The sequence below is a fragment of the Haliotis cracherodii genome, unplaced genomic scaffold (assembly GCF_022045235.1).
Source record: "Haliotis cracherodii isolate W230 unplaced genomic scaffold, xgHalCrac1.p SCAF_13, whole genome shotgun sequence".
Taxonomy (NCBI): domain Eukaryota; kingdom Metazoa; phylum Mollusca; class Gastropoda; order Lepetellida; family Haliotidae; genus Haliotis; species Haliotis cracherodii.
In genome coordinates this window covers 6,070,476-6,094,787 of record NW_027266268.1, presented here as the reverse complement: position 1 = coordinate 6,094,787, position 24,312 = coordinate 6,070,476, and the positions used below count along the sequence as shown (strand labels likewise).

Here is a 24,312-nt window from a genome sequence, read left to right as displayed (position 1 = left end):
CCTAGTGGAATGAAACTTGACATAGGTATTAGTCTTTCTCCATATAGGAACCACCGAGAGTTAGACTCTTCTCTCATCGTTTTATGCAACTATGGAGATCTCGCTTGTAAAAGCCCTCATTTTGCGTCTCAACCAGGACTTGACTTCAGAAATCAGTGTTACATCATATGTGAAACGTTTTCTCTTCAAAAATGACTTCATGATTGGAAAGAGGTGGAAGTCAGATGGTGCAAGGTCAGAAGAGCAGGGAGGATGTGGAAGGATTTCATAGCCAAAGGACCGGGTTTCTGTCTGGGCAACATGAGAGTTGTGTCCTGGAGGAGCATTGTCTTGCAGGAGACGGACACCCTTGGTCAGCATGCCACGCCTCTTAAGCTTGATAGCGTCCCGCAATTTCCACAGCAGTGAAGCATAATAAGCACCTGTAATTGTGGTACCCTTTGCCAAGAAATCCATCATCACTACTCCGAGCTGGTCCTAAAACACCGTGATCATGACCTTGCCTGCAAAGGGTTGGACACGTGACTTTTTTTGGGGTGGTGACTCCACATGGTTCCATTGCGTCGACTGAACTTTAGTCTCAGGATCATAGTGATGGACCCATGTTTCATCCTGTGTGATAAGTCAAAAAAGTTTGCCTGTTTATTTTGGCACATGTCCCAAAGATCCTTTGAGCAATTGACTCGTTCCTGCTTTTGGAAAGGTGTGAGCAACCTGGGAATCCATCGTGTCGACACCTTATGCATGTTCAAATTGGCATGGATGATTTTTTTCCACAGACCCTACACTGATCTTGACATCTTGTGCTAACTGGCGAACAGTTATACGTCGGTCTGCCAAAAGGCGGTCCCCACTTGATGGATAGTGTCCTCATCAATGGCTGAATGGGGGCGACTAGGAATGGCAGCTGTTTCCAATGTTTCAGATGTCCGACCACACTGTTTAACAACGTCATATGATGGGGCATCTTCCCCATAAGTTGCTTTCATTTCATTGAAAGTTTCTTTGATTTGTGACCTTTCAAATATAAAAACCTAATCACTGCTCGGTATTCTACTGTCTCCATAGTCTCACACCCTACTCGATCATAACACCTGTAAAAGTGGTAAGATTAATAGTTCGGTGATGCAACTTCAGACATAAACCATAGATACATGTATCATTACACATGTGAAATTTCAACCAAATATGAAAACGCTAAGTGATTTAGGGGAAATCTTTAATGAACACCCCTCGTATACCGTAAGACTCTATGTGAATACCTCGGGTAACATCAAATTTATGTTGAATAATAAGTCGAATAAAAGATATCTTTATGATATATGGGTAGTCGTCTCCGAAGGATAAAGCCAGCGAATTTAAAATTGTATACTGTATGATCCTTTACGGAAAAATGTGCAAATGGTTGTAATCCAATCTCATTAAAACCCGTAATGGAATGTCCTCAGATCTTTGTTTCGCAGTAGCGAGAACTAAGGTCTGGTTTTAATGGGATTGGTTGTATTCATGTCAGTGTTTACAAACAAACCATGACGTCACCGTTATCCATCGGCGATCAAATCAGGAATGACCATCGGGGATCTGGACAAATTACTGGGATAATAGATCACAGTTCAATTAAGATGTCATTCTTGTCTTAAAAGCAACTATATTTCCTGATAGCACTTTCCAACTGACAAATCACTGGCCCTGTGACGTACTGTATGAATTCGAACATAACAGGAAGACTTACGATGTTTTGGTACCACTTTTTTTAGATAAGAATATTGTTATTATGTATTGATAAAGACGGTATCATCATGATTTTGCGTTGTGGACAGAAAATATCTTTTATTAAGAACAAACAATATACAATAACATCAAACGCAGATCTTAGTTCTCGCTACCGCTTAACAAAGACCTGAGGACATCCCACCAGGGTCACGTCAGAACGACCTTTCAGCCGACCAATCAGTGCGTCGCTTACCATATCGGGAAACTGACAGTTGAATGTGTTTTCTAATTATGAAACCTCGAAAAGGTTAACATGGGTATTCCCAACGACAATTACCCGTCCGTACGACAGATTCCGTCAAAAACATCGTCCTCGCTTCAAAGGGATAAACATTTGAAACGGAAGGAACTTTCCATAGCGCGTCGTAAGTAGAGCCATACAATTTCGGCCATGTATTAGACATTTCGGAATGTTCTTTTGTTCAGTTTATAAAGTTTGAATCAATATTTTCCAAAGCTTAGTCTGGAATGGAAGTGGCCAGTTTGGAACTGATGCAGTAAAGCTGGGGAAATCTGTTTCTGGTTGGCTTGTCATTTCGGCTTCTTGTCAGTCATTCATTGGTCAGTCAAGTTAGCGAAAGTTCATCTGTAAAGGGATGTCCTCGGGTCTTTGGTGATAGCCGTGAATTTACACACACTTTATGGATGTGAGTCAGTTGCAGAATACAGTACCCTATCACCTGATAGTCCTGTCCCTATCGAGATGTTCCAGCGTCTACGTTGTCAAGATCAGTCGAAATCATCAGTTTCAATGACAACGGAGGCAACAATGGGGACAGTATGTTCCATAAAAAGAAAATCTGAGTAAAATTATCAGAATAAATTGTATTCATAATTGGAAAGCAACACCCCTGAATAATAAACCTGAAATATTATTGACAGAACACACATAAAGTATTGTTGACAGAATAAACCTGAAGAGGTGTTGACAAAATAAACTTGGATTAGTGTTGACAGAATAAACCTGGAGAAGTGTTAACAGAATGAACCTGGAGTATTAACAGAATGAACCTGGAGTAGTGTTAACAGAATGAACCTGGATTATAAATATAATATGTAAGAGCAAAAAACATTCAAATATCCCAACTTTTATGAGAAACTAAAGCTGAAAATATGTATTAATTATATCATTAAATTATATGCATCATGCTTTTACGAACACCTGATCACATTCAGGATAGCATGAATGTTATTTTGAAGAAATATGTGTCACGCCCATCCGCGCACCTGTTGTGTAAGGTGGTCGTTCAGATATCTGGACGTAGAATCATTTGCGTCGGATATACATGTATTTGTTACATAAAAGGGTGATCCTTATAAAAACAAAACTTCACAAAAAAAAAGATACTGGGAAACGTGCATGCGGTGTGTTGATACACCTACTACCATTTCCGGGTCACGGGAGCATACAAGGTGAAGCCAGTTTAACAATATGCCAATTATATCGTCAAAGTCACATTGTAATCTCATATGAGCGATAATTACTAATACTATGTACTTATTTGTACTTATTCTGAGTGTGAAAGAAGAAATATTTCCAAATTTACTGTAAATATTTTATAACGAACGATTATCAGCAGACTACCCGTCTGTGACATCACATCCGGTGACTTTTGCACTTACTGAAAAATTGCAGTGATTTCGCGACCTTAGGTTTCATTCATTTCTCGTTACATCAAACTGAATATGAAGCTTTCGCCAGGGTATATATATGAAGGCAATGAAAACTTTGCTTATAGAGTAGCAATATTTTATACTGTGGTCGGTCTGCTAGTATTACGACACGGAATTTGTATGTTTAAATTTCCAAAACATTCATCCAAAACACTTGAAATTAGGATTTGAGAGTATTTAGTAGTCGATTATTGTATCCTGCAAATTTTATAACATGAAACATTATATTAACCCGAATATTCTCATTTCCGCAACTGACATGATGACCTTGGAAATTAAGTGTGTCTAACCCTGGATGACAAACATACTTATGTGGTTCATAATTTACCATCTCCCTGTTGTTTGCTGATACAAAATACGAATTTATAAAATTAATATTTTGGACATTTTATTTTCAAAATCAATTTGCACAAATTTAACGATTTAAACTTAATATTTCTAATATGAAACGCATCTCACCTACAATAACGTAATTCAGGTACGTGCAAGAAAATGTAAGATATTTATTTATGTTTGCTTTGTTCTTAACCTCTGTATGTTTGAAAATGATATTACATATGACAATGTGTATTTTTCTTCCGGGTATTAATGTACAACATATTGGTTCAAATGTCCCTTTTTTAATAAGCAAAACCATTTGAAATCACCAACCCTCATTGCGCCTTATGGTAAAATTAATCCAGCAGACAGGGCCAAGAAGTTTGAAAATAATTCAGCAGGCTAATGGTAAATAGAAAGCTTTCTATTGTCAATAAAAAAAAAACCGCTGACAGTTCCCTAATCTTGAATACCCTATAGGCCTAGGAAGCATAGCGTAGCGCCATCTGTGTAAATTATGAAAATCTTTGAATGTAAGATGATACAACGACGAGCAAAAAAACTCGTCACACCTCTCTAAAAGAACAGTTGGTAAAGAACGGCAATGACCAGCACTAGCAGCACCAGTGTGAGGAGTCTGTAGGACGACTGTGTCTCTGTACCTTCAGGGAGAGGTCTGGTCTTAAAGGGGTACTCCATTCTATCTGTCTGGGTCATGATGGCCTCCCGGGCCCCCGACCACGTGCCCGGCCCCCTCAGGCGGTATTGGTAGGGGGTGGTTGCCGCAAACAAACACATGAGTCCAAGTTTCGGATCGGTCAGGAAAAGTCGACCTGCGACAGAGAGGTTGAACAATGTTCATATAGGTTGAAGACAAATGAATATATGGAAACTTTTCGTTATGTATTCTAAGGATTCTCAAATCCAAAATTGGTCTGTTAATACAAAGGCTCGTGGTGCCTCACGCCATTCCTTCTCAAGGGACAGATGAGCCATACCAATTCCTTAAAACGTTTCAAAGTCCTGAGTCCCGTTCCACAAAGCTATCTTAGCGTTAAGACGATCGTAACTCATATAGTTTAACACAGACTTACGTCAATTCGAGAGCTAAGATTACTTTGTGGAACCGGGCCCTGGACATTTGTTTGGGGTATGAACCAGTATATTCAGACATTAACAAGGTGAGATTATTTCTCATTCACGTGCAGGGGACATATGTGGTTGTTTATGACTTCATGGTGAGATAATTCGTAAGCCATATTCAGTGAGTGGGATCTCCGGGGCCCACTGTCGTCTACAGTTCGTTTGGTTTATCAAAATAAGGTTATGCACCACTGATAAGAGACCGACCCCTTCAGAACATTGTAGACCAGCCTGTAGGATAAGGAGTATAAGAGAGAGTTAAATATATTGATTATATTCAATGACCAAACATAACATAAAAGCACTATTCTTAATATCAAACATTTCAGCAAACTATTTCTGAGAAATATTTGTCCTATACTGCAGCAGCAGATGAACAAGCACTGTATAATAACAATTCATTTCTAAACAAATAACACGTATAAGAGTTATGTACTCTAACAGCTGATGAACAACATGAAATCAATTTACAGTAAACTACGGCTATAACGAACACGCTTATAACGAACTGACGGATATAACGAACACTATATTTTGGTCCCGCCCATTTTTTGTATATGCGTTGTATATACGCTTATAACGAGCTACGGTTATTACGAACTAATATCAGGGGGTCCCTTAGAGTTCGTTATAACCGTAGTTTACAGTATTTCTAAAACTCAACACTTTCTGTACTGTGCAACAGTTCAACCATGTTTAACTAAATGCATATTTAGAAAGTTCCTAAAAACACATCTGATAAATAATTGACTCCCCAGTGTTTTTCAGAAATCTGTTTCAGGAAATAAGTTAATCTTTGGCTAAAAGCTTCTGCAAGTGTAAATGAAGAATCTTTTTGTTGTTATCAGTAAGCCATGTGTTTGGCAAAATCAGTGGTTTAATTGTTTTTTATCAAAATAAACGAAAGAAAAATGAAAGACTACCCGGGAGAAGCTAATGGGGCAGCTAAGCTTCTTGATAGTTATCATTTTAGTCTGAGGGTTCTTCCCGTTATTTACTACCACGATACACCTATGCAACGTATTTTTAATTATTCTGCTTCATTTAAAGTTCTTATTGTAATGATTTTGTCTCTTGTATTATGGAGTTTGGATTTATACATTGGGATGGGAGGAACCGAGTGTAGTCGATTCATCCCACCTTAGGGACCAGTTCAAAAGTTCGATGTTGGATGATAAACTTAATTCCTCAGTTTTAAGGCATACCCCCCACCCACCCCAAATTAAAAAAAATAATAATCCAAACAACAAAAAAACAAACAACAAAAAAACAAACAAACAACAACATAAAAAAACAAAAACAAAAAACCAACAAACAAAAACAAAACTCAAAACAAAACCAACCAACAAAAAAACACAGAAGTTTATTTACGAGGTGTTGAAAATCATTTGTGTTTTTTTATCGATCAAATCTGCCATTTTGTATTATGCACTGCACCTGGATGGACCCTACCTTGTGGAAGACTGGAGGTATTAATGACTACAGCATAAGACTGAATGAAGGCTGGTTCAGTTCTGTCACTATCATGTATAAACTTAAGGAATTATGATTTTTATCTGACAAGGAACATGTCACTGGTCATGTCACAATTACTGTCATGGGACTGACTGTAGAGGATTGAACTGTAGTCGGAAGTGGGCTCTACCGATCTCCTTTACACCATTATAGTAAGGGAAGATAATTCGTTCACCTATGTTCGGTCGACATCCGACAAGTTCCGCCAGTTCGTCCATGAACTCGACAAAGTCGACCTGGATTGTGTGACGCTGGGACTCGACATATCTCGCCGCCATGGCCGCCTCCTTCTTCCCAATGTCCGCCCACATCTCGTACTTTGACGGGAGAATGCACGTGCCCTTGCGACATAAACAGGTGAACTGACTACTCAACAATCACGATTGAGACAACACGAGAGTTGGAGGTTTGGAGGCATTGGCTTCTTTGTTTTTTGTGTTTTTTTTGTGTTTAACGCCGCACACAGCAATATTCAAGCTATATGACGGCGGTCAATAAATAACCGAGATTGGACCAGACAATCCAGTGATTTACATCATGAGCATCGATCCAAGAAATTGGGATACGATGACATCAACAAAATCAGCGAGCCTGACCACCCGCTCCCATTAGTCGCCTCTTTCCACAAGCATTTTCACCTTTTACGGCACATATCTTAATTGAAAGAAAAATTCAGGACCATTTGTGAATAATTACGACTTTCTAAAAACAAAATAATCTCCACCTACATTGAAAACTCTCGTTGCCAGGCGACACTGCAATTCCGTAATGGGCATAATGGCGCCGACAGGTTGACAAAACCCAATCGCCACCAATGTCTGTTTCGGCAAGTCAGGTGGAAACATATACTTGAACATCTTGACCTTATTCTTCTGCACATCGATCACAGACTTGTCAATAAACGGGAAGCCGAATACATACCCTGTAGCCAGTATGACAACGTCTATATTATCTTCCACCGTCCCGTCAACAAACTCCACGCCAGTCTTTGTAAACCTCTTGATGTCAGTCTTAATCTTCAAAAGGCCAGTCGCGATTCTGTTGGGCATGTCATCGTTTACTGTAGTATGCTGGGAGAAGATCCCGTGCTTTGGTTTGAGGGAATACAGCTCGTGGTTAAAGCGTTTGTTGAACTGTTTCTGGGCTCTGTCTGCCCTGTACTTTGAAGGGAGGGAGTGGTTGATGAAATTATTGAATCTTGTTCGGCTGTTGAAGTCCCGTGGCAGACCGTTTTCTGAAATTCTGTTGATCACCCAGACCCCGCGTCTAGTACTCAAGAACACCTGGGTAAACAAGTGTCAGTTGGTCACACAAAAATAGTTAACTCAAAAGTGAGGTGATATGGGGTTTAACGTCGCGTTCAAAAATTGTACTAGCTCGGACTAATGTCGGTTTTATAGTGCTAGCCCACTGAGATGCCATACCGCAGTTTAACATGAATACTCCACTCAGACACAGTATACCGACTCCGAGCCGACCAATCTATGCTTTATCTCCTCCATACCGAGTAACGGGCTGGGTAAAAACAAGTCACATCTGTTTTAGGTGTTTAAAGACGACGGATTCATTCCACGTCACCAACTCACCTGCCCCACCATGCTCAGCTCCACAGCTGCGTCCCCGCCAGAGTTGCCGACCCCGACAACCACCACCCTCTTCCCAGTGTACCCGGTCAAGTCCTTGTAGTCGTGAGAGTGAAGGATCTTCCCCTGGAAGTCATCTTGACCTGTAAAGTCCGGCACGTTCTTGCTGGCGTGATGACCGGTGCACACCATCACTGCATCAAACACCTGCGTCTCCTCACTTCCGGTCTTGTGATCTCTGACCTGCAGATCCCATCTTCCGGTCTGCTCGTAGTCACGTGACTTCTTCACGGACAGGATCTCTTTGTTGTATTGGATGTGTTTGATCAGGTTGAAGGCATCTGCGTACATCTTGAAGTACTGCCATACCTGTGCAACAGAGAATATTCAATGTCACGCCCGCTTCATCTTTGTTTTCATTACAGGAGTGAGTGAATCACGTTTTACGCCATCTTCCCGAGGCAAGGGCGTTAACTGACTATAAAAGTCCAGTTTCCACGTTTGCCGAACAAGGCTGGAATTCCGGAGTTACATTTTTGCTGGACTAAGGAGTCTGTGCATAGTCCAATCAAAATCGCGAAAAGAACTAGACATCCGATTCGAAAACATGGATTTTAACGCGCAGATATCGGTCGACTGAGGATATACAAGGAATGTGTACCGCCAACTTGGCATCAACAGATATTTTGCAAATCTTTTCATGTTTTTTATCTATGTGCTCAATGGACAAAGACAATGAAGAACGAGCCGTGGTTTATTTCACGAAAAAAGATTGTTCTATCATGACGTCATTTTTTTTAGATTCGAACATGTACTCGCAACTTGCAATTGATGACGTCGTATATTGGACGACGTTATTTTTGTGAGGGAAGTGCCTAATAAGTTGTTCCCCATAGATGTAGCTGGGATAAGTAGATAAAGGCAGTGTCCGAACGATCGCATCCAAAAGTGGGAGAGATATGACAATCGGTAGCAGGAGAAAAGGTACAGATAACTGACGTGAGGATTGTGTTCATATGCAGGAAATACCAAACCTAACCCACCTGTTCGTAAATGGACTTGTCCGACATTTCCTATTTAGGGAGTCATCAATATTAATATTTGGGTAAGCCTTTTTAGAGCGTGTACATTTTATCAACATCCTTAAAGAGGCAGTACATCATGTTGATATCTTATATAAGAAATGAACGACTCGTGGTCGTTGTTTATCAGACAACCATATGGTCTTCCTGCAGTGTTTTATTGTACGATAAACAACTCCTACTCGTCGTTAATATCTTAAATAGATCTTGATTATCAATGAGATCGTCTTGACAGGGCGCCGCCATTTTGTTTGAAGCAAATGAATGTGATGCGATAGGTGGAATCTGATTGGTCAGTTGAAGGGACACAGAAGGGGCATAACTCGTAATTGTCACTGGTGGCGTTACGATCGAGCCTGGAAATTAGGGTGAAAACTAGACTTCAATAGTCAGTTAACACCCTTGCCTCGGGAAGATGGTTTTACGCCAGTCTTTCACTATAGTTGGTTTGTTGGTTTGTTGTTTAACGCCGCACTCAGCAATATTCCAGCTATATGAGGGCAGTCTGTAAAAAAACGAGTCTGGACCAGACAATCCAGTGATTAATATAATGAGCATCGATCCACGCATTTGTGGTCGATGACATGCATCAACCAAGTCAGCGAACATGACCAACCGCTCCCGTTAGTCGCCTTTTACCTGGTGAGAGGGTGACATTACGTACATGAACAAGCTCCGTCGAATTTACTGATTGAGCTGTTAAACTCCTAACAAAACCTCGTAAGTCACCGTGGTAATTACGAAGAATATGGGCTGCGATTTGGAGACGTATGGAGGACGTGTTGGATGTTTTTTTTCTGGCGACGTATCAGGCATTTATGAGTGACCGAGCAAGATGACGGTCAGTCATGCGTGCTGCCATGTTGCACATGCCGCGAGGCTCAAGCCTGGCACTGAGAACAGGAGTCTTAGTGTGCGTCTCATTGCTTATTATATTGAGCAATGGTGTTGAGAGCAACCCAGGCCCCGGCTCAGGACGAACTACAAGATAAGCTACATCGGACAGCTCACTGGAACCGAGTTTCAAAGACGTGATGGCTGAAATACAAGGTATGAGATACATGTCAACTAATTTCGAGAAAATGAACACTATGATAACTCAAGTAGAGAAAGTGGTACAGATTCTAACCGATGAAAATAGTGACTTACGGGACCAACCTAATGACTTAACTCGTAAAGTGGACATGCTGGATAGCCAGCAGAGAAAGAACAATGTCATTGTTTATAACGCCGAGGAGACATTCAGAGAGTTAACAGAAGAGACTGAAAATAAACTGCTTAGTGTGATTTTTGATAAAATGGAAATACATAAAGAAATAATATATGATAGAGTGAGTCGGCTACCAAGGAAATCAAGTGGACCAAGGCCCATTCTAGCTACGTTCAGGACTCCAAAACAGAAAGCCAGTATTATAAGCCAAGTACAAAAACTGAAAAGTCATAACATAAGGATCTCCCACGATTATACAGATGCAGTGAGGCGTACTAGACAAACCCTCAATCCCTTCTTGGAGGAAGCGAGGGAAGAAGTTTTCTATCTTGAAACATGACAAATTTCAGATAGACAATAAACTCTACAAGCTAGATGCGACTGATGTGGTCAACCCGGTACTTACATGTGTGAGAACTTTTAAACCTAGAAATCAAAGTCGACGGAGCATAGGTCAACGCCCTAGCAATACTAATGGCACAACTGCTATTAACTGTACAGTGTGGAATATTGAAGGTTTAAAGAAGAAAGTGGAAATATACACATTTATTGACTTTGTCATCTCTTCTGGTGTCATAGGACTTGTGGACACTTGGGCAGGTCAGAATGATATATTTAGTCTTCCTGGATTCACACAATACAACCAAACCAGACCAAAACCCGTTGGTGCTTTTAGAAACTCTGGAGGACTTTTGATGTTGATAAAAGACAAGCTTGCATCATCTTGTGATTTACATACAAACTGCAGCACAACAGATAATATCATGTGGGTAAAGGTGAAGGATACTACAAACGACATATCATCCTTCTGTTTTTGGCACTAGTATATTATACACCAGTCAAATCAAGTGTACATTCAGCAGAACCTGTGTTGGACATGTTGGACGGTGACATCACACAAATCAAACAGATCATCCTGGTTGTCATATCATTGTGATGGGAGATTTGAACGCGGGGACAGGGGATGGTGCTTGCCATGATTTTATCGATAATGATGACATTTCCTATTTACCTATAGATGATGACCTTCACTATATCGAAGATTGTGAGTTCATTCCACGTGTCTCACAAGAATGCACAGTACATAAGCGAGGTCTTAAATTATTGGATTTATGCAAAACAACTGGTTTGCGAATCTGCAATGGTAGGCTTGATGACGACGCAGGATGTGGAAAGATAACATGTATAGATAAGGACGGTAAGAGTGTAGTCAACTACGTTATGGCTACAGAACATTCCTTTCCATGCTTTACATCGTTTACAGTCTGTGATCAAGTAGAATCTTCACATTCGCCAGTTTCTTTTTCTCTCCAAAGAAATGTTACATATACCAATACATATGAACATTTGTCACCAAGACAACGATTCATATGGAAAGACGACTTCAAAGATTAATACACTAATAAATAGACTAATCTACCTGCTTCAATTCTACAGGATTTCTATTTCCAGCTGACTCAGAAAAACATTGATAACGCGGCTTCAATGTTTTCAAACATGATGACAACCTGTGCAAGCACCTGCGGCAGAATATTTACAACTCCTGCGAACAATAGATCAAGAGGAGGCAACTGGTATGACCAGGAATGTCGGGAAGCACGTGCAACCACTCGTCGGTGGCTTCGTGGATTCCATTCCAGTAACAGTAAATTTGTCAGACAGCATGACACATCAGCTCGAAAATATTATAAAGACTTATGTATGGAGAAAATGGGTGATGCATTGAATATATTTGTTGATAAATTAAAAGTAGCCTTCTGTGAACACGACAGTAAACAGTTCTGGTCTATGCTTTCGTGTACCCAGATCACAAAACAAACTCAATCACGCCCAAGGACTGGATATGTCACTTTGAGATTATTTGGAGGCATGGGTGATATTCATGACTATATCGATTTCTATGCAACTATCGACGATTTTGTAAAATACATTATCCGATGAACTTATCAATAATTCGGTTGATGAATATTCATTTATGGATTCTGATATAACTGAACCTGAACTGTTGGAAGTCATCCATGATATGAAATCTTGAAAATCACCTGGATATTGTGGTTTGCCAATCGAATTTTTCAAAAACATACCCCCACCCTGTATCAAAATGTTGTTAAAACTATATAATGTTGTCCTGCGGATGGGAATTTATCCCGACCAGTGGGCATATGGTCTTATCTTGCCTATTTATAAGAAAGGGCGATCCAATGATCCGGGAAACTATAGACCTATCACATTACTGGAAGTTGCAGGGAAAATATTTGCAAAACCTATCTGCTCTAGATTAACATTATGGGCTGATATTGAGGATAAATTAATAAACGAACAGGCGGGTTTTCGGAAATGATTTCAGACCTCGGTAATATGTTTATATTAAATAGTATAATCCAAAAGTATTTATCTCAGAAACGAGGGGCGGTCGGGTAGCCTAGTGGTTAAAGCGTTTGCTCGTCATGAAGAAGACCCGGGTTCGATTCCCGACATATTGCTGGAATATTGCTAAAAGCGGCATAAAACCATACTCACTCAATCACTCACTCAGAAATGTGGTCGTTTCTATTGTGCATTTATAGATCTAAAGGCTGCTTTTGACTCTGTTTACAGAAATGGTTTATTGTATAAACTTTGGCATGGTGGGATTAAAGGTAGACTGTATAGGTTAACAAAACATTTGTATGAACGCGTTAAAGCTTGTATTTCAATGGATGCCGGCTACACAGACTTTTTCCTATGTAAATATGGATTGAGGCAGGGATTTCAAATGCCACCTTTTTTTCTTTTTTTTATCAATGATATTGTAGACTTTTTTAGTTCTGATGGACAAAGAGGAATTACCATGGACCAATTGGAGTTGTTTATATTGCTGTTTGCTGACGACATTGTCATGTTTGATTTCACTCCAGTTGGCCTACAAAAGCATTTAGATAAATTTGCTATTTATTGTAACAAATGGAAATTGAAGGTTAATATTGATAAAAGTAAAATCATTGTTTTTAGAAATGGTGAACCATTACGGTGTTATGAAAAAATTTGCTTTAACACAAATTATCTTGAAATAGTAGCTTATAAATATCTGGGTGTTCATATTTCCTCATCTGCCTCATGGTACTTAACCCAAAAAACATTAGCGCAACAATCTTGGAAAATTATCCAATGTAAATCTTTTGTGTTTCAAAAACTTCCTATAAGTATACAGCTTCGTGTCTTTGATATTAAAATCATGCCAATCTTATTATATGGATCTTAGGTATGGGGTTTCCACCTATCCCCAGATGTTGATATAATTCATGACAGGTTTTGTAAGTTAGTATTGGGTCTTAAACGCCAAACCCCGAATAAAGCGGCGAGAGGGGAGGTTTTCTGTGAAGGTTTCTCAATATAAGAAAATAGTCACTTATTGCTGCGATTGCTGAGCCAAAAATCAAATACTATTCTTAAGCATGCGTACCACTTGGAGTTCAGTAAGGTCGAAATGGGGAAAAATGCTGGCCTTATGATGTTAAAAACTTGTTATATAAGTATGGTTTTGGAAAAGTTTGACTCCTTCAAGGGGTTGGCTATATGTTGATTTATTTATTGACCAATTTGTAAAACACTGTAAAGATATTGATATTCAGATATGGAATGATAATATTACATCTTCTCCAAAGTTAGACTTTTGCAGACATGTTAAAATAGAATATGGTTTGGAAGATTATATTTTTTGTATTCGCAATATGACCTATTTTTAAGCTTTAGCTAAATTTAGATGCTCCAGTCATACTTTAATAATAGAAATAGGTCAACAGTACTATATAAACAGAAAATTAAGATTTTGTCCATTTTGCATAGTTTTAATAGTAGAATGAGAATACCATTTCTGTCTCCAATGTCCATTCTATGCAGATTTAAGAGACATCATTTCACCATTCAAAGTATTAACATGTCAATCCAAACAGCAAAAACTTTAAATGCTATTCTCAAGCTGGAAACCGCCTTTACTTAACAGTCTAGGGAAATATATTTTCTTAGCACTTAAGACACGCAATAGATATTTTAAAGATGTCATTAATTATCCTAAGTTGTATTACTGTAAATTATTGTACACCATAAGGCAAACATTTTTGCGCTCTGTCAAATACATCTGTGAGTGTGTACATACTTGTTTAAAGGGCCGGTGGCCTCATTACGGAATAAACAACATCGATAACAAGCATAGTCGCCTTTTACGGCAAGCATGGGTTCCTGAATATCTGTTCATAGAATTTGCTTTTGCTTACAATTGTGTATAACTTACTATTTTAAAGTTTACGTGCTACATGTATTGTTTAGTGAGTTTATCTATGGGTACCCCTGTTAAATGTCGAGCGATATATATAGATTTCACGAAATGACTCTAACATAATGGTGACCGTTTAATTGTCACGTGATGTACTATACCAACTCTACACAAGCTGTGAATACATGACTAGAATTGAACTCGCCGATTTTAATATTGCATGGTTAATAGGACATAAAGCCGAGGCCCATGTCGAAAACGCTGACCTGTACGATGATTCAGCGTTTCATAAGAGTTTGCTGTGTAATGTGGGCTGGTGAATGCGAGAGGGTTGTACATCATCGATGTAATACTACTACTACTACTACTACTACTACTACTACTACTACTACTACTACTACTAATAATATAGGACATTCATATTGCGCATATTTCCACACCACACAGGGGCATGCTCAAAGCGCTATTATTATCCTGGTCACTGGATCACTGTGCACTCAAGAATCATTCTCAGCTCCCTGGGCAGTATACAAACCAAGCTGCCTGTTAGGCACAAGAATGTTAACATCCATTCACTGCTGGGTGAACGCAACAAAGTCAGTTTCAGTTTCAAAGTTTCAGGAGCCAAGCTGCAGAAACGCGGTCAACCATCCAAGGACCCTCCATGACCGACGTTGCTCAACTTTACCTGATTTGTGACGAGTGCACTGTGCCATACATTAATTTATTCATTAATTGATATTGCATTTTCATACCCAAAAAAACCCCCAAAATGTTCCCTACCACAAGATAACATCGGTTTTTCGTCTGTATGAAATACATAAACATAACCAAAAACACCCATATTCAATTCAAAAGTTTCAGTCCTATTCATTCATGCGTATCGATATCCCATTAAACTGAATTCATATATGCAATATGTAGTCACAAAATATGTAACCTTTATAGTTCCTCCTTGAGAAATAAGCGCCAGGTCAATCCTTTCCAGGCTTGGACTTTACCTGCGTGTTGTGCATGTAATTGGGGAACTCTTTGGGTATAGGAAAGTCGCTGTAACACATCATCTCCTTGCTGGTGTTGATGACAGTCGATCTCATCACACTTCCCTGATCCTCGCGGGCTTTTTCCGTAAAATTCCATAATCCCCCGAGCTCGTCAGTTCGCTCAAAACAAAACGGCTCCAGCTTTTCGTCAACACAACATTTGATGGCAGTGAGACCGCTACACCCGGCTCCAATGATCGCAACCCGTTTCGCCATTTTGAATCTTACCAAGGTATGGTTTGGACTTTGTGCACACTATCTGTCAACAGTGTCTACGTGCAGTCTGGCACACAAAGGGCAGTTACTCTGGGGGTTTATTTTGGCAGTAGAGTGCATGTCCGACTGTCTGCCAAACGCAGTCTGTCTCGTCTGAAGTGTTTGATTAACATTATAGAAAATTGGTCAGAAATACGTACAAGGGTATGGATAACAACTTCTGCCACTAGCGACGTTTCTATGTTTATTCTTACACCGTTATCAAACTGGAGTGAAGTTGTCATCTATAAAGCTCATCTTATTTGTCAGATACCTTAACATCACAAATGTCACTGCTGAGTTCTCCCAATGACAATGTCAAAATAGTCATAGACTTTAATAGTCACACACTTCAAACAATTTACAAGAGTGAAGCCAATTTCCGACTTTCATTGGGTCTCATATAGGACTTCATAGTAACACAAATAATTCAAATAATTTAACAAGAGTCAACCCAATTTCACCAGTCACCTCACAGCATCCAAATACTACCTTTGTGTCTTGACGTCCTGTGTCAGCTGGTCGATAAGTCTGCCAAGGCGATTCTCTCTCTTTTGGGAAACACGTCTGCACCAAAGTCCAATTGAACGATTCTAATTTTGTCTACTTTTTCGATTTTCTTCACGATCTCGATAAGAAAAGTTGAGGAAAATGTTTGGGTGTCGGCAGGACAGGCTGGCATTCAATCTATTGAAACCGCCAAGGCTGTTGTTGGTTCTGGCACCGAATGGCTCATGGTGGTTCCACATTGGAATAGTGAAGAGCGACTCATCATCAACCCAGGTGGTGACAATGTAGTCATTGAAGGGCTCAGCAGACAGCACATCTGGGCCTGTTTTCCACAGCCTCTATCCACGAATTTTGAACTTCAGGGATGGGAAGAAGGGGCAAGGTCGAAGCACGACGGGCATCTGCATCAGGTAACTCGTTTGTGTGGCAGTCATTTCAAAATCTGTCTTGATATTAGCTGGAGAGAAAAGCTGTGTTGATAGGATTCTTGGATCCATCAGTGTATTTGCTGTCCCAAGTGATAGCTTTAGTGGTAGCTACTGTTCGTAGTAGGGTAGATTTTTCGTTTTAGTGACTTCTGATGTCAAAGCAGTGTCAATTTCCAGGGAGAGTGTAAGCCTTGGTAGTGACTTTCTGGTGGCTGAATGGCATCACAGTTGTGGCTTCGGATCAATTCACATACCAATATCCCAAGTGGCTTCAGTGAGGATTTTTCCGAGCTAGGGCTTCATCTCAGGTGTTTTTGTCTTGCCATATCTTTTTCACCAAAGGGTTTTATTTTCGTCCCCAGAACGAGAATATTGCCTGCTCTCTTCTTAACTTCAATGGGTTTCTGTTTCTACTTGTAGTGCTTCTAGTGAAGGACCAGTTGTTTCACCTGTGGCCAGCATTAGGGCTTTGTATTGTATTCTGTCGAGGCGGCTCAAGACAGGTTATGATGCTGAGTGAAAGGCCTCACAACCATAGTCTTTTTTTGATCTGATAAGTGGTTTGTAGAGGTCCAGCTGACTGTCCTTCGAGGCACCCCAAGATGTGTCTGAAATTGCCGCAACACGTTCAGGTCTTTATGACATCTGTTTTCTACATATCCTATATGTTTGCTCCAAGTGATGTGTTCATCTAGCATCATCCGTAGAAATTTGGCAGATTTTTCGAATTTGATTGGTTTACCTTAAATGGAGAGGCGGAGTATCATGGCATCTTTCTGCCTGCGTTTGAATAGAACTCCCACAGTTTTTTGTTACTTGAAAGGGTAAACTTCCATTTATCGTACCATTGATCTACTCCGTCGAGGGCTGACTGGAGTATTTTTTCGGATTTTTGAAATATCTCTGTATTTTGTGTGGGAAAGTTGACATCATCAAATAGATAATTGACAATGATGTTTAACAGTGGTGGGCTTATAATGCTGCCATTGCCCAGTGACAAAGGCTCGGATTGATTGTACCCTATTTTAACTGATAGCGACCTGTCTTACAGGGATACCATGGCAAAGGCTTTGCTGAAGTCGAGAAATACTGCGGCTAGGTATTGTCTAACTTCTTTGAGAGGCATTTAGAACTTGGAGCATCCATACTGTGTATTAAGTTCTTCATGAATGCATTGTTATTGTGTAAAGACATAATTCAGCATCAATTATAAAGCACGAAAACGTTGAGGCATAGAAATAGTACAGCCAATTTAGATTTCAGAAGTTTTTTCAGTGGATTCATGAATCCCGTTTTCTGACCTTTCACCCTGGCCATGTCAAAGTTTTGTATTTATGATAACAGCCACTTTTGTTACATTTTTAAAGACGGTTTTCACTGTCAATCGGAAAAATACCATTTCTTATCTAAAATTCCACCGTAGGAAGTCACTATTTGATAATCTTCGTAAATTATGTAAAACTTAACTCGTCACACCGCTTTTAACAAAACAGTTGGTAAAGGACGGCACAAGTAACACCAGTGTGAGGGGTCTGTGGGACGACTGTTTCTGTGTACTTTCAGGGAGAGATCTGGTCTTAAAAGGGTGCTCCATTCTATCTTTCTGGGTCATGATGGCATCCCGGGCCCCCGACCACGTGCCCGGCCCCCTCAGGCGGTATTGGTAGGGGGTTGCGGGGCCGAAGTAGCACTTGAGTCCAAGTTTCGGATCGGTCAATAGAAGACGACCTAGAATAGAATTGTTGGATGTATGGAAATCCGAGATGTGTTCTCTTTCAAATGAAACTGTCCCCATTAACCAACAGCTTAGTCATATTCATAGAAACGAGAGTAGCAACAATATTTAATTGTGGTCAGATTAAAGCGCGTATCAGGAAAGTACGTTCTGTGTGTCTCTACACATGGTAGTGGAATGGATAGTTAAGATTGTATCAGGATCAAAACATAATTTGTTACCAATCTCTATAGACGTAAATTCCAATATGTGTGTTATAAGGCGACTAAATGCATCCTGTGGTAAAACTGGGATGATTGTTTGTCATCGTTTCCCAATTGCCTGGGTCGATCATCATGTTGTCAATCACTGGTTTGCTTTCAAATAGCTTGAATATTGCTGATCTCGGTGTTCATCAACAAAGAAGCAAAGATGGGTGTCATATAAATTCCTTCCAGCGTTATAACATGTAACACCTTTGGAAGGTATGGTTTAAAAGGTACATAACTCAGTCCTCACCTAGAGCTGGTCGACATCCTACAAGTTCCGCCAGTTCGTCCATGAAGTCAATATAGTCGACCTGGATTGTGTGTCGCTGTGACTCGACATATCTCGCAGCCATGGCCGCCTCCTTCTTCTTAATGTCCGCCCACATCTCGTACTTTGACGGGAGACTGCAGGTGCCCTAGTGCACAGAGAACACGACATATGGAATCCAATGGAATACACAAAAAGATGGATATACGAACTTCTCTTTCCATTTTGAGGTAAAAGGAATATGTTGCAGATGTCCCAACTCTCTCTATGAACAACCAACCACGAACATATCGGGACATTGTCCAACAATACGGTTTGGTTTAACATTCCAAGAATCAGTTTAGTCCAGACAATATATGGGTGACGCATATATATACTAGCCACATAAAGAAACTGTGCACGGAAAAATATATTCTGGATTGAAATACAACACAGCAAGAACAAAATGATGCAGACACTGTAGCAGCTGAATGATCGGACCATAAGAAAATGTCAACGGGACCTGAACAACATCTGTTACGATGACATCAGAAGATCAAAATGGAGTAGGGGGGCAAACGACAAAGTCACAAAGTCAATAACGGGTATGACCACCCTGTGCGTGAATCAAAGCAGTGCATCGGCGAGGCATGGAGTCCACCAAATGGGCAAGGAAGGCCTGGGGAATGGCCTGCCATATCCTCCTCAAATCCTGTGCCAAGTCACGGACGTTATCAGGAGGATGTGGAAGACGACGCAGACGGCGCTCCATTTCATCCCACACATGCTCTATTGGGGGAGTGATCTGGATAATTTGCAGTAACATGACATTGTTATGGTGAAGGAAATCCATTGCGACGCTAGCCGTGTGAGGACGAACGTTGTCCTGTTGAAATGTCAATCCCGGGCCATGACGTTGCAGGAAAGGAATGACCACAGGCCTCAGAATCTGATCCCGGGTTCGGTGCCGTGCTGTTATCCCACCCCAAATCATCACAGAGCCACCTCCAAAACGATTCCTCTCCACAATACAGTTGCATGCATAACGTTCTCCCAAACGCCGGTAGACACGTTAGCGCCTGTCACTGTGGGAAATGTTGAACCTCGATTCATCTGTAAAGACAACATTTCTCCACCATATTCGAGGTTGGCGAACATGATTTCGACACCATCTTAGATGGTTGACGCGATGACGGTGTGTCAGGATGGGACAATTAATGCAAGGTACGATCTTTATAAAAGTGCTACATTATATGGGAATATATCATTTTTTTCTGTTTTATAAACTGAAGGTGTTAAAACAATTGACGATGTGACGTATTGGTTCATCATGTGAGTGACACATGCAGTTGTTGTACTCCCGAATAGCAAGTTACATCATCAGACCGGAAGTGCTTAGAACTTCCTTTGGCTGGACAAAGTGAATGGACAGTCTGACGTTAAATTATATCACAAGAACATGTGCTTTCCAAGACCAGATGTCAACAGATCGGAAGGTTTTTCGTTTCCTTATGGGGCTAGTTATTCTTTTATCTTTTTGAAATATCTGCATAAAACACGAGTCTCACATGGCTTCGATAGCACCGATGGCTAGTGGATAGAGCGTCCGCCTGGAGAGCGGAAAGTCGGGAGTTCGATCCCCGGCCCCTTCCTGTCGCTTGGCATGAAGGGGATAAAACGAGGACTGGTCGGCTCGGAGTCTGTACACTGTGTCTGAGGGGGGTATTCGTGTTCAATTGCGGCATGGTATCTCAGCGGGTTAGCACTGTACCATAGGCATTAGTTTTGAAGCCAGTAGACTACAAATGATGAACGTGTTTTCACGATTTGATATAACATATCAGCCGAATCATACATAGTAACCATGAGATCGAAATTAAAGTGAGTTCTACAAGCGCACCAGTCAAGCTTAGTCGCTTCATTTGAGTGAATGTTGTTTTGAGCCACGACGATTTCAATGATGAACAGTTATGTCAGTTATGCAAAAAGGCGTCAGGGAGGATAACCCGATGTGATGCAGGTATCAGAATTTTCTTTTTAACACGAAGCCAAATAATGTTTCCAGTAATTTCGGAGCCTATATGTTATATTATGTAAAGCTGACATCAGGTACTCGTACGTGGTTGAAGTTGCCTCAATATCAGGCAGTATTATGGGCCACACAAATATGCATGGAGTAGGGCTCCTTAGCTGTCTCAAACTAATCACATGTTAGTACTATGTATACATCACAAATCGGCCGTATGTGAAAGCCGGAGGAAAATGTATGCAAATGTATGCAAACGTATGACTTATCGACATAGTCACTGTACACTGTACATCATGGTGGATGTCAGCAAGAGGACGATTGCCAAGGCAGAGAAAGACCTGATGAGCCCCAAAGATGCTGAGGTACTGTATGCCAAAAGAACACGAAACAGGATTTGTGTTTCTTGTATATCTCTCGCACAGCAATACTCCAGCTGTATGGCGGCGGCTTGTAAATAATCGACTCTGGACCCGACAATCTAGTGAGCGATATAGTGAACAACGATCCACCCCGTCGGGGTGGTTGACACGAAATCAACCAAGTCACCAAGCTTGACTACCCAATCCCTTAAGTCCGTTGGTTGTTGGGAGCTATTTGACAAGGAATCCTCACCGGGTCAAAACAAATACGGATCAGTCTACTTCAAAAGTCTACTTCAAAATTCCTTAAGCCTAAGACGATCACTGTGCCTTCTGTTACGCTAGAGACGGTAATTGTTATTCGAGAGGTTGTGTTGTTGGGAGGTATTGGAATTGGAAGAATGTGTATTTGGGAGGTACTGTCCCAGAGTCAGTGGTATTTTGAGGTAGGAGTAGTGGGGAGGTTGTGGTATTTGGAGGTAATGGTATTGGGGAGTGGATGGTATTGAGGAGCTAGTGGTTTTTGGAGGTAGGGGTATTGTTGAGGTGCTGTCATGGGGGAGGTAGTGCTAGGGGTATTGTGGATCGGAGGTAGTGTTATTGGGAGAAGTCAATGCTATTTGGAAGGTAGCGATATTGGGAATGTGGTGATATTGGGGAGGTAGCGGTGTTGGAATTAGGAGGAGGTGGTGTTTGAATAGGGAGGTAGTGGTATTTAGGGGGTATTAGTATTGGGGAGTGACATGCTGGGAAATAGAGATGTTGGGGAGATGGTAGTATTTGGGAGGTGGCGGTATTGTTAAGCAGTGGCATTTGGGAGGTGGCATTATAAGAAGTTAGCGGGTTTGGGGAGGTTTTGGTATTGGGAGGTATCCGTATTTGGGAGGTAGTGATATTTTGGTAGTATTGAGATGTTATATTATTAGGGAGGTCATGGTGTTTGGGGGGAGGCGTATCGGGGAGGACCTGGTTTTGTGGAGGTGGTGGTATTGATGAGTTGCCAGAATTGGAATTATTGGGAGATGCTGGCATTTGGGAACGGGTGGTATTGGGAAGGGAGTGGTATTGGGGAGTTTGTGGTATTGGGGAGGCGGAGTAGTTTGTATTGAAACGGTAGTATTATTGGGATTTAGAAGATTTAGGGAGGTAGGGAAAGTAGTCGTATTGGGGGAGGTAGGTGTACTTGGACACGTTAGGCGGTACTTGATTGAGTAGAGGGGTTGGAGAAGTAGCTGTATTGTGTTTATGGAGAGTTTGGGTTTTAGCATTTTTTTCGGCTCTTTTGAACATAAAGCGTTGGCAGAGTACCATGACCTGTAAATAATGGAGCCTTGCCCAAGTATTGTATGAGGAACGACCCAGGCCGTTTTGGCAAGATAACACACGTCATACATTGGTTCAATCTGATCCGCATTCAAGTTATTCCAGTACGGATACTAACATATGCTGTCCCCTTTCTCTTGAAAAAAAACCCATATCGATGAAATGAAATGAAAAACAAATGAACAAGGGAGAGTTTGAAAAGACAAGTGGTTACTTCAGTGTGACCATGTCAGACCCTCTGATTCATTAAGTCGCCAATTTTCGGCCATCGTAAGATGCTGGGGACAAAGTTCCATCCCAGAATCCACACACGGCTTCACCAAGTCATGTAGAAAAACGCCTAATGTCATATTTAACTGCTGTTGTTTTCAGGAGGACATGATGTTGGTCCTCGGGCCTCACATGAACTGGCAGGAGATGCTGTGCCCCGCGCCTCTCTCGGTGTGTCTCCTTGGGCATCTGGTCCTCGTCACGCTGGACAGGGACGTGTCTCTTGTGTCGGAACACATGACAAGGGATCGCTTCAAACACATATTTGTGTGGAATATTTGTGATGGTCTGTTCGTTTTGATATCACCACTTCCATCATATTTTGTACTTGATACTGTCATTGAATATTGTACTACCACTCTTTTGTATACTGGCATTGTAATTGCTGTGAAGTAATTTGTATTGATTTGTAAACATAGTTAATTTTGAAATACAATGATTGTATACCATTTGTTGATTGGTTGTTGGTTTCACACTAAATTCTTTTACGTACAGAGTTCTAGGTCAACATGTTGTTTCAATTTGGGAATCGACACGTAACAGAACCAAAACCAAATTACAGTAAACTACGATTATAACGAACTCAAAGGGACCATAAATTTTAGTTCGTAAGAACCGTAGTTCGTTATGGACATATAAAGGGCATTTTTCAACACATGCCGGGAACTAAAACATAAGTTCATCATATCGGTCAGTTCGTTATAAGCGTGTTCGTTATAAACATAGTTTACTGTAGTTTGTTATCATGAAAACATTATCTTTTTCCATCTGTCACACTTATGGTGTTGTGATATGTATAAATGCGCCTCTTCGATCATGAATAGACAAAATATGCATCGATTCGATGCTAAAATGGTGCGATGTAAAGGTGCGTCAGAACCAGATTACCGCCTGTATTATATGAATTATCTTACAACTCGTTAAATGATATCAAAATCCGCCTTTCAACAGTGAAAGGTATACCCTATAACCACCTATAACCACCATGCACACGGATATGATTTGTTTCTTTGTTTATTGCTGAAAGCATCACTCAGCAATATTCAATTCTAGATAACGGCGACCCGTGAAGATCCGGGATAGAATAGGTCTTCAAAACCGATACCTGCCGTACAAAGGCGACGAATGGGATCGGGTGTTCAGGCTCACTGACTTGGGTCACACAAATATGAATAATACATCCGCGAGGAAGACCGTTAAACATATAAATGATAATTATCTCCGAAGAGAGTTAATGTCACTGCACGTGGGTGCTCGTGCCTTTGTATGTCAAGTTATTCCTGCAACGAACAGTAAATAAATCATCACTTGTCAC

General features: G+C 40.7%; 1 protein-coding gene across 1 annotated transcript; it reads right to left on the bottom strand.

Annotated features, from left to right (window-relative positions):
* Nucleotides 1-4,341: 4,341 nt before the first annotated feature.
* On the bottom strand, nt 4,342-15,809 carry LOC139458803 (flavin-containing monooxygenase 5-like). The gene is made up of 5 exons (XM_071240225.1): nt 15,552-15,809; nt 8,010-8,375; nt 7,152-7,706; nt 6,599-6,764; nt 4,342-4,598 (listed from the first exon to the last, which is right to left on the bottom strand). The coding sequence occupies exons 1-5, from the start codon at nt 15,807-15,809 to the stop codon at nt 4,342-4,344; spliced, it is 1,602 nt and encodes a 533-aa protein (XP_071096326.1).
* Between the last annotated feature and the right edge of the window lie 8,503 nt (nt 15,810-24,312).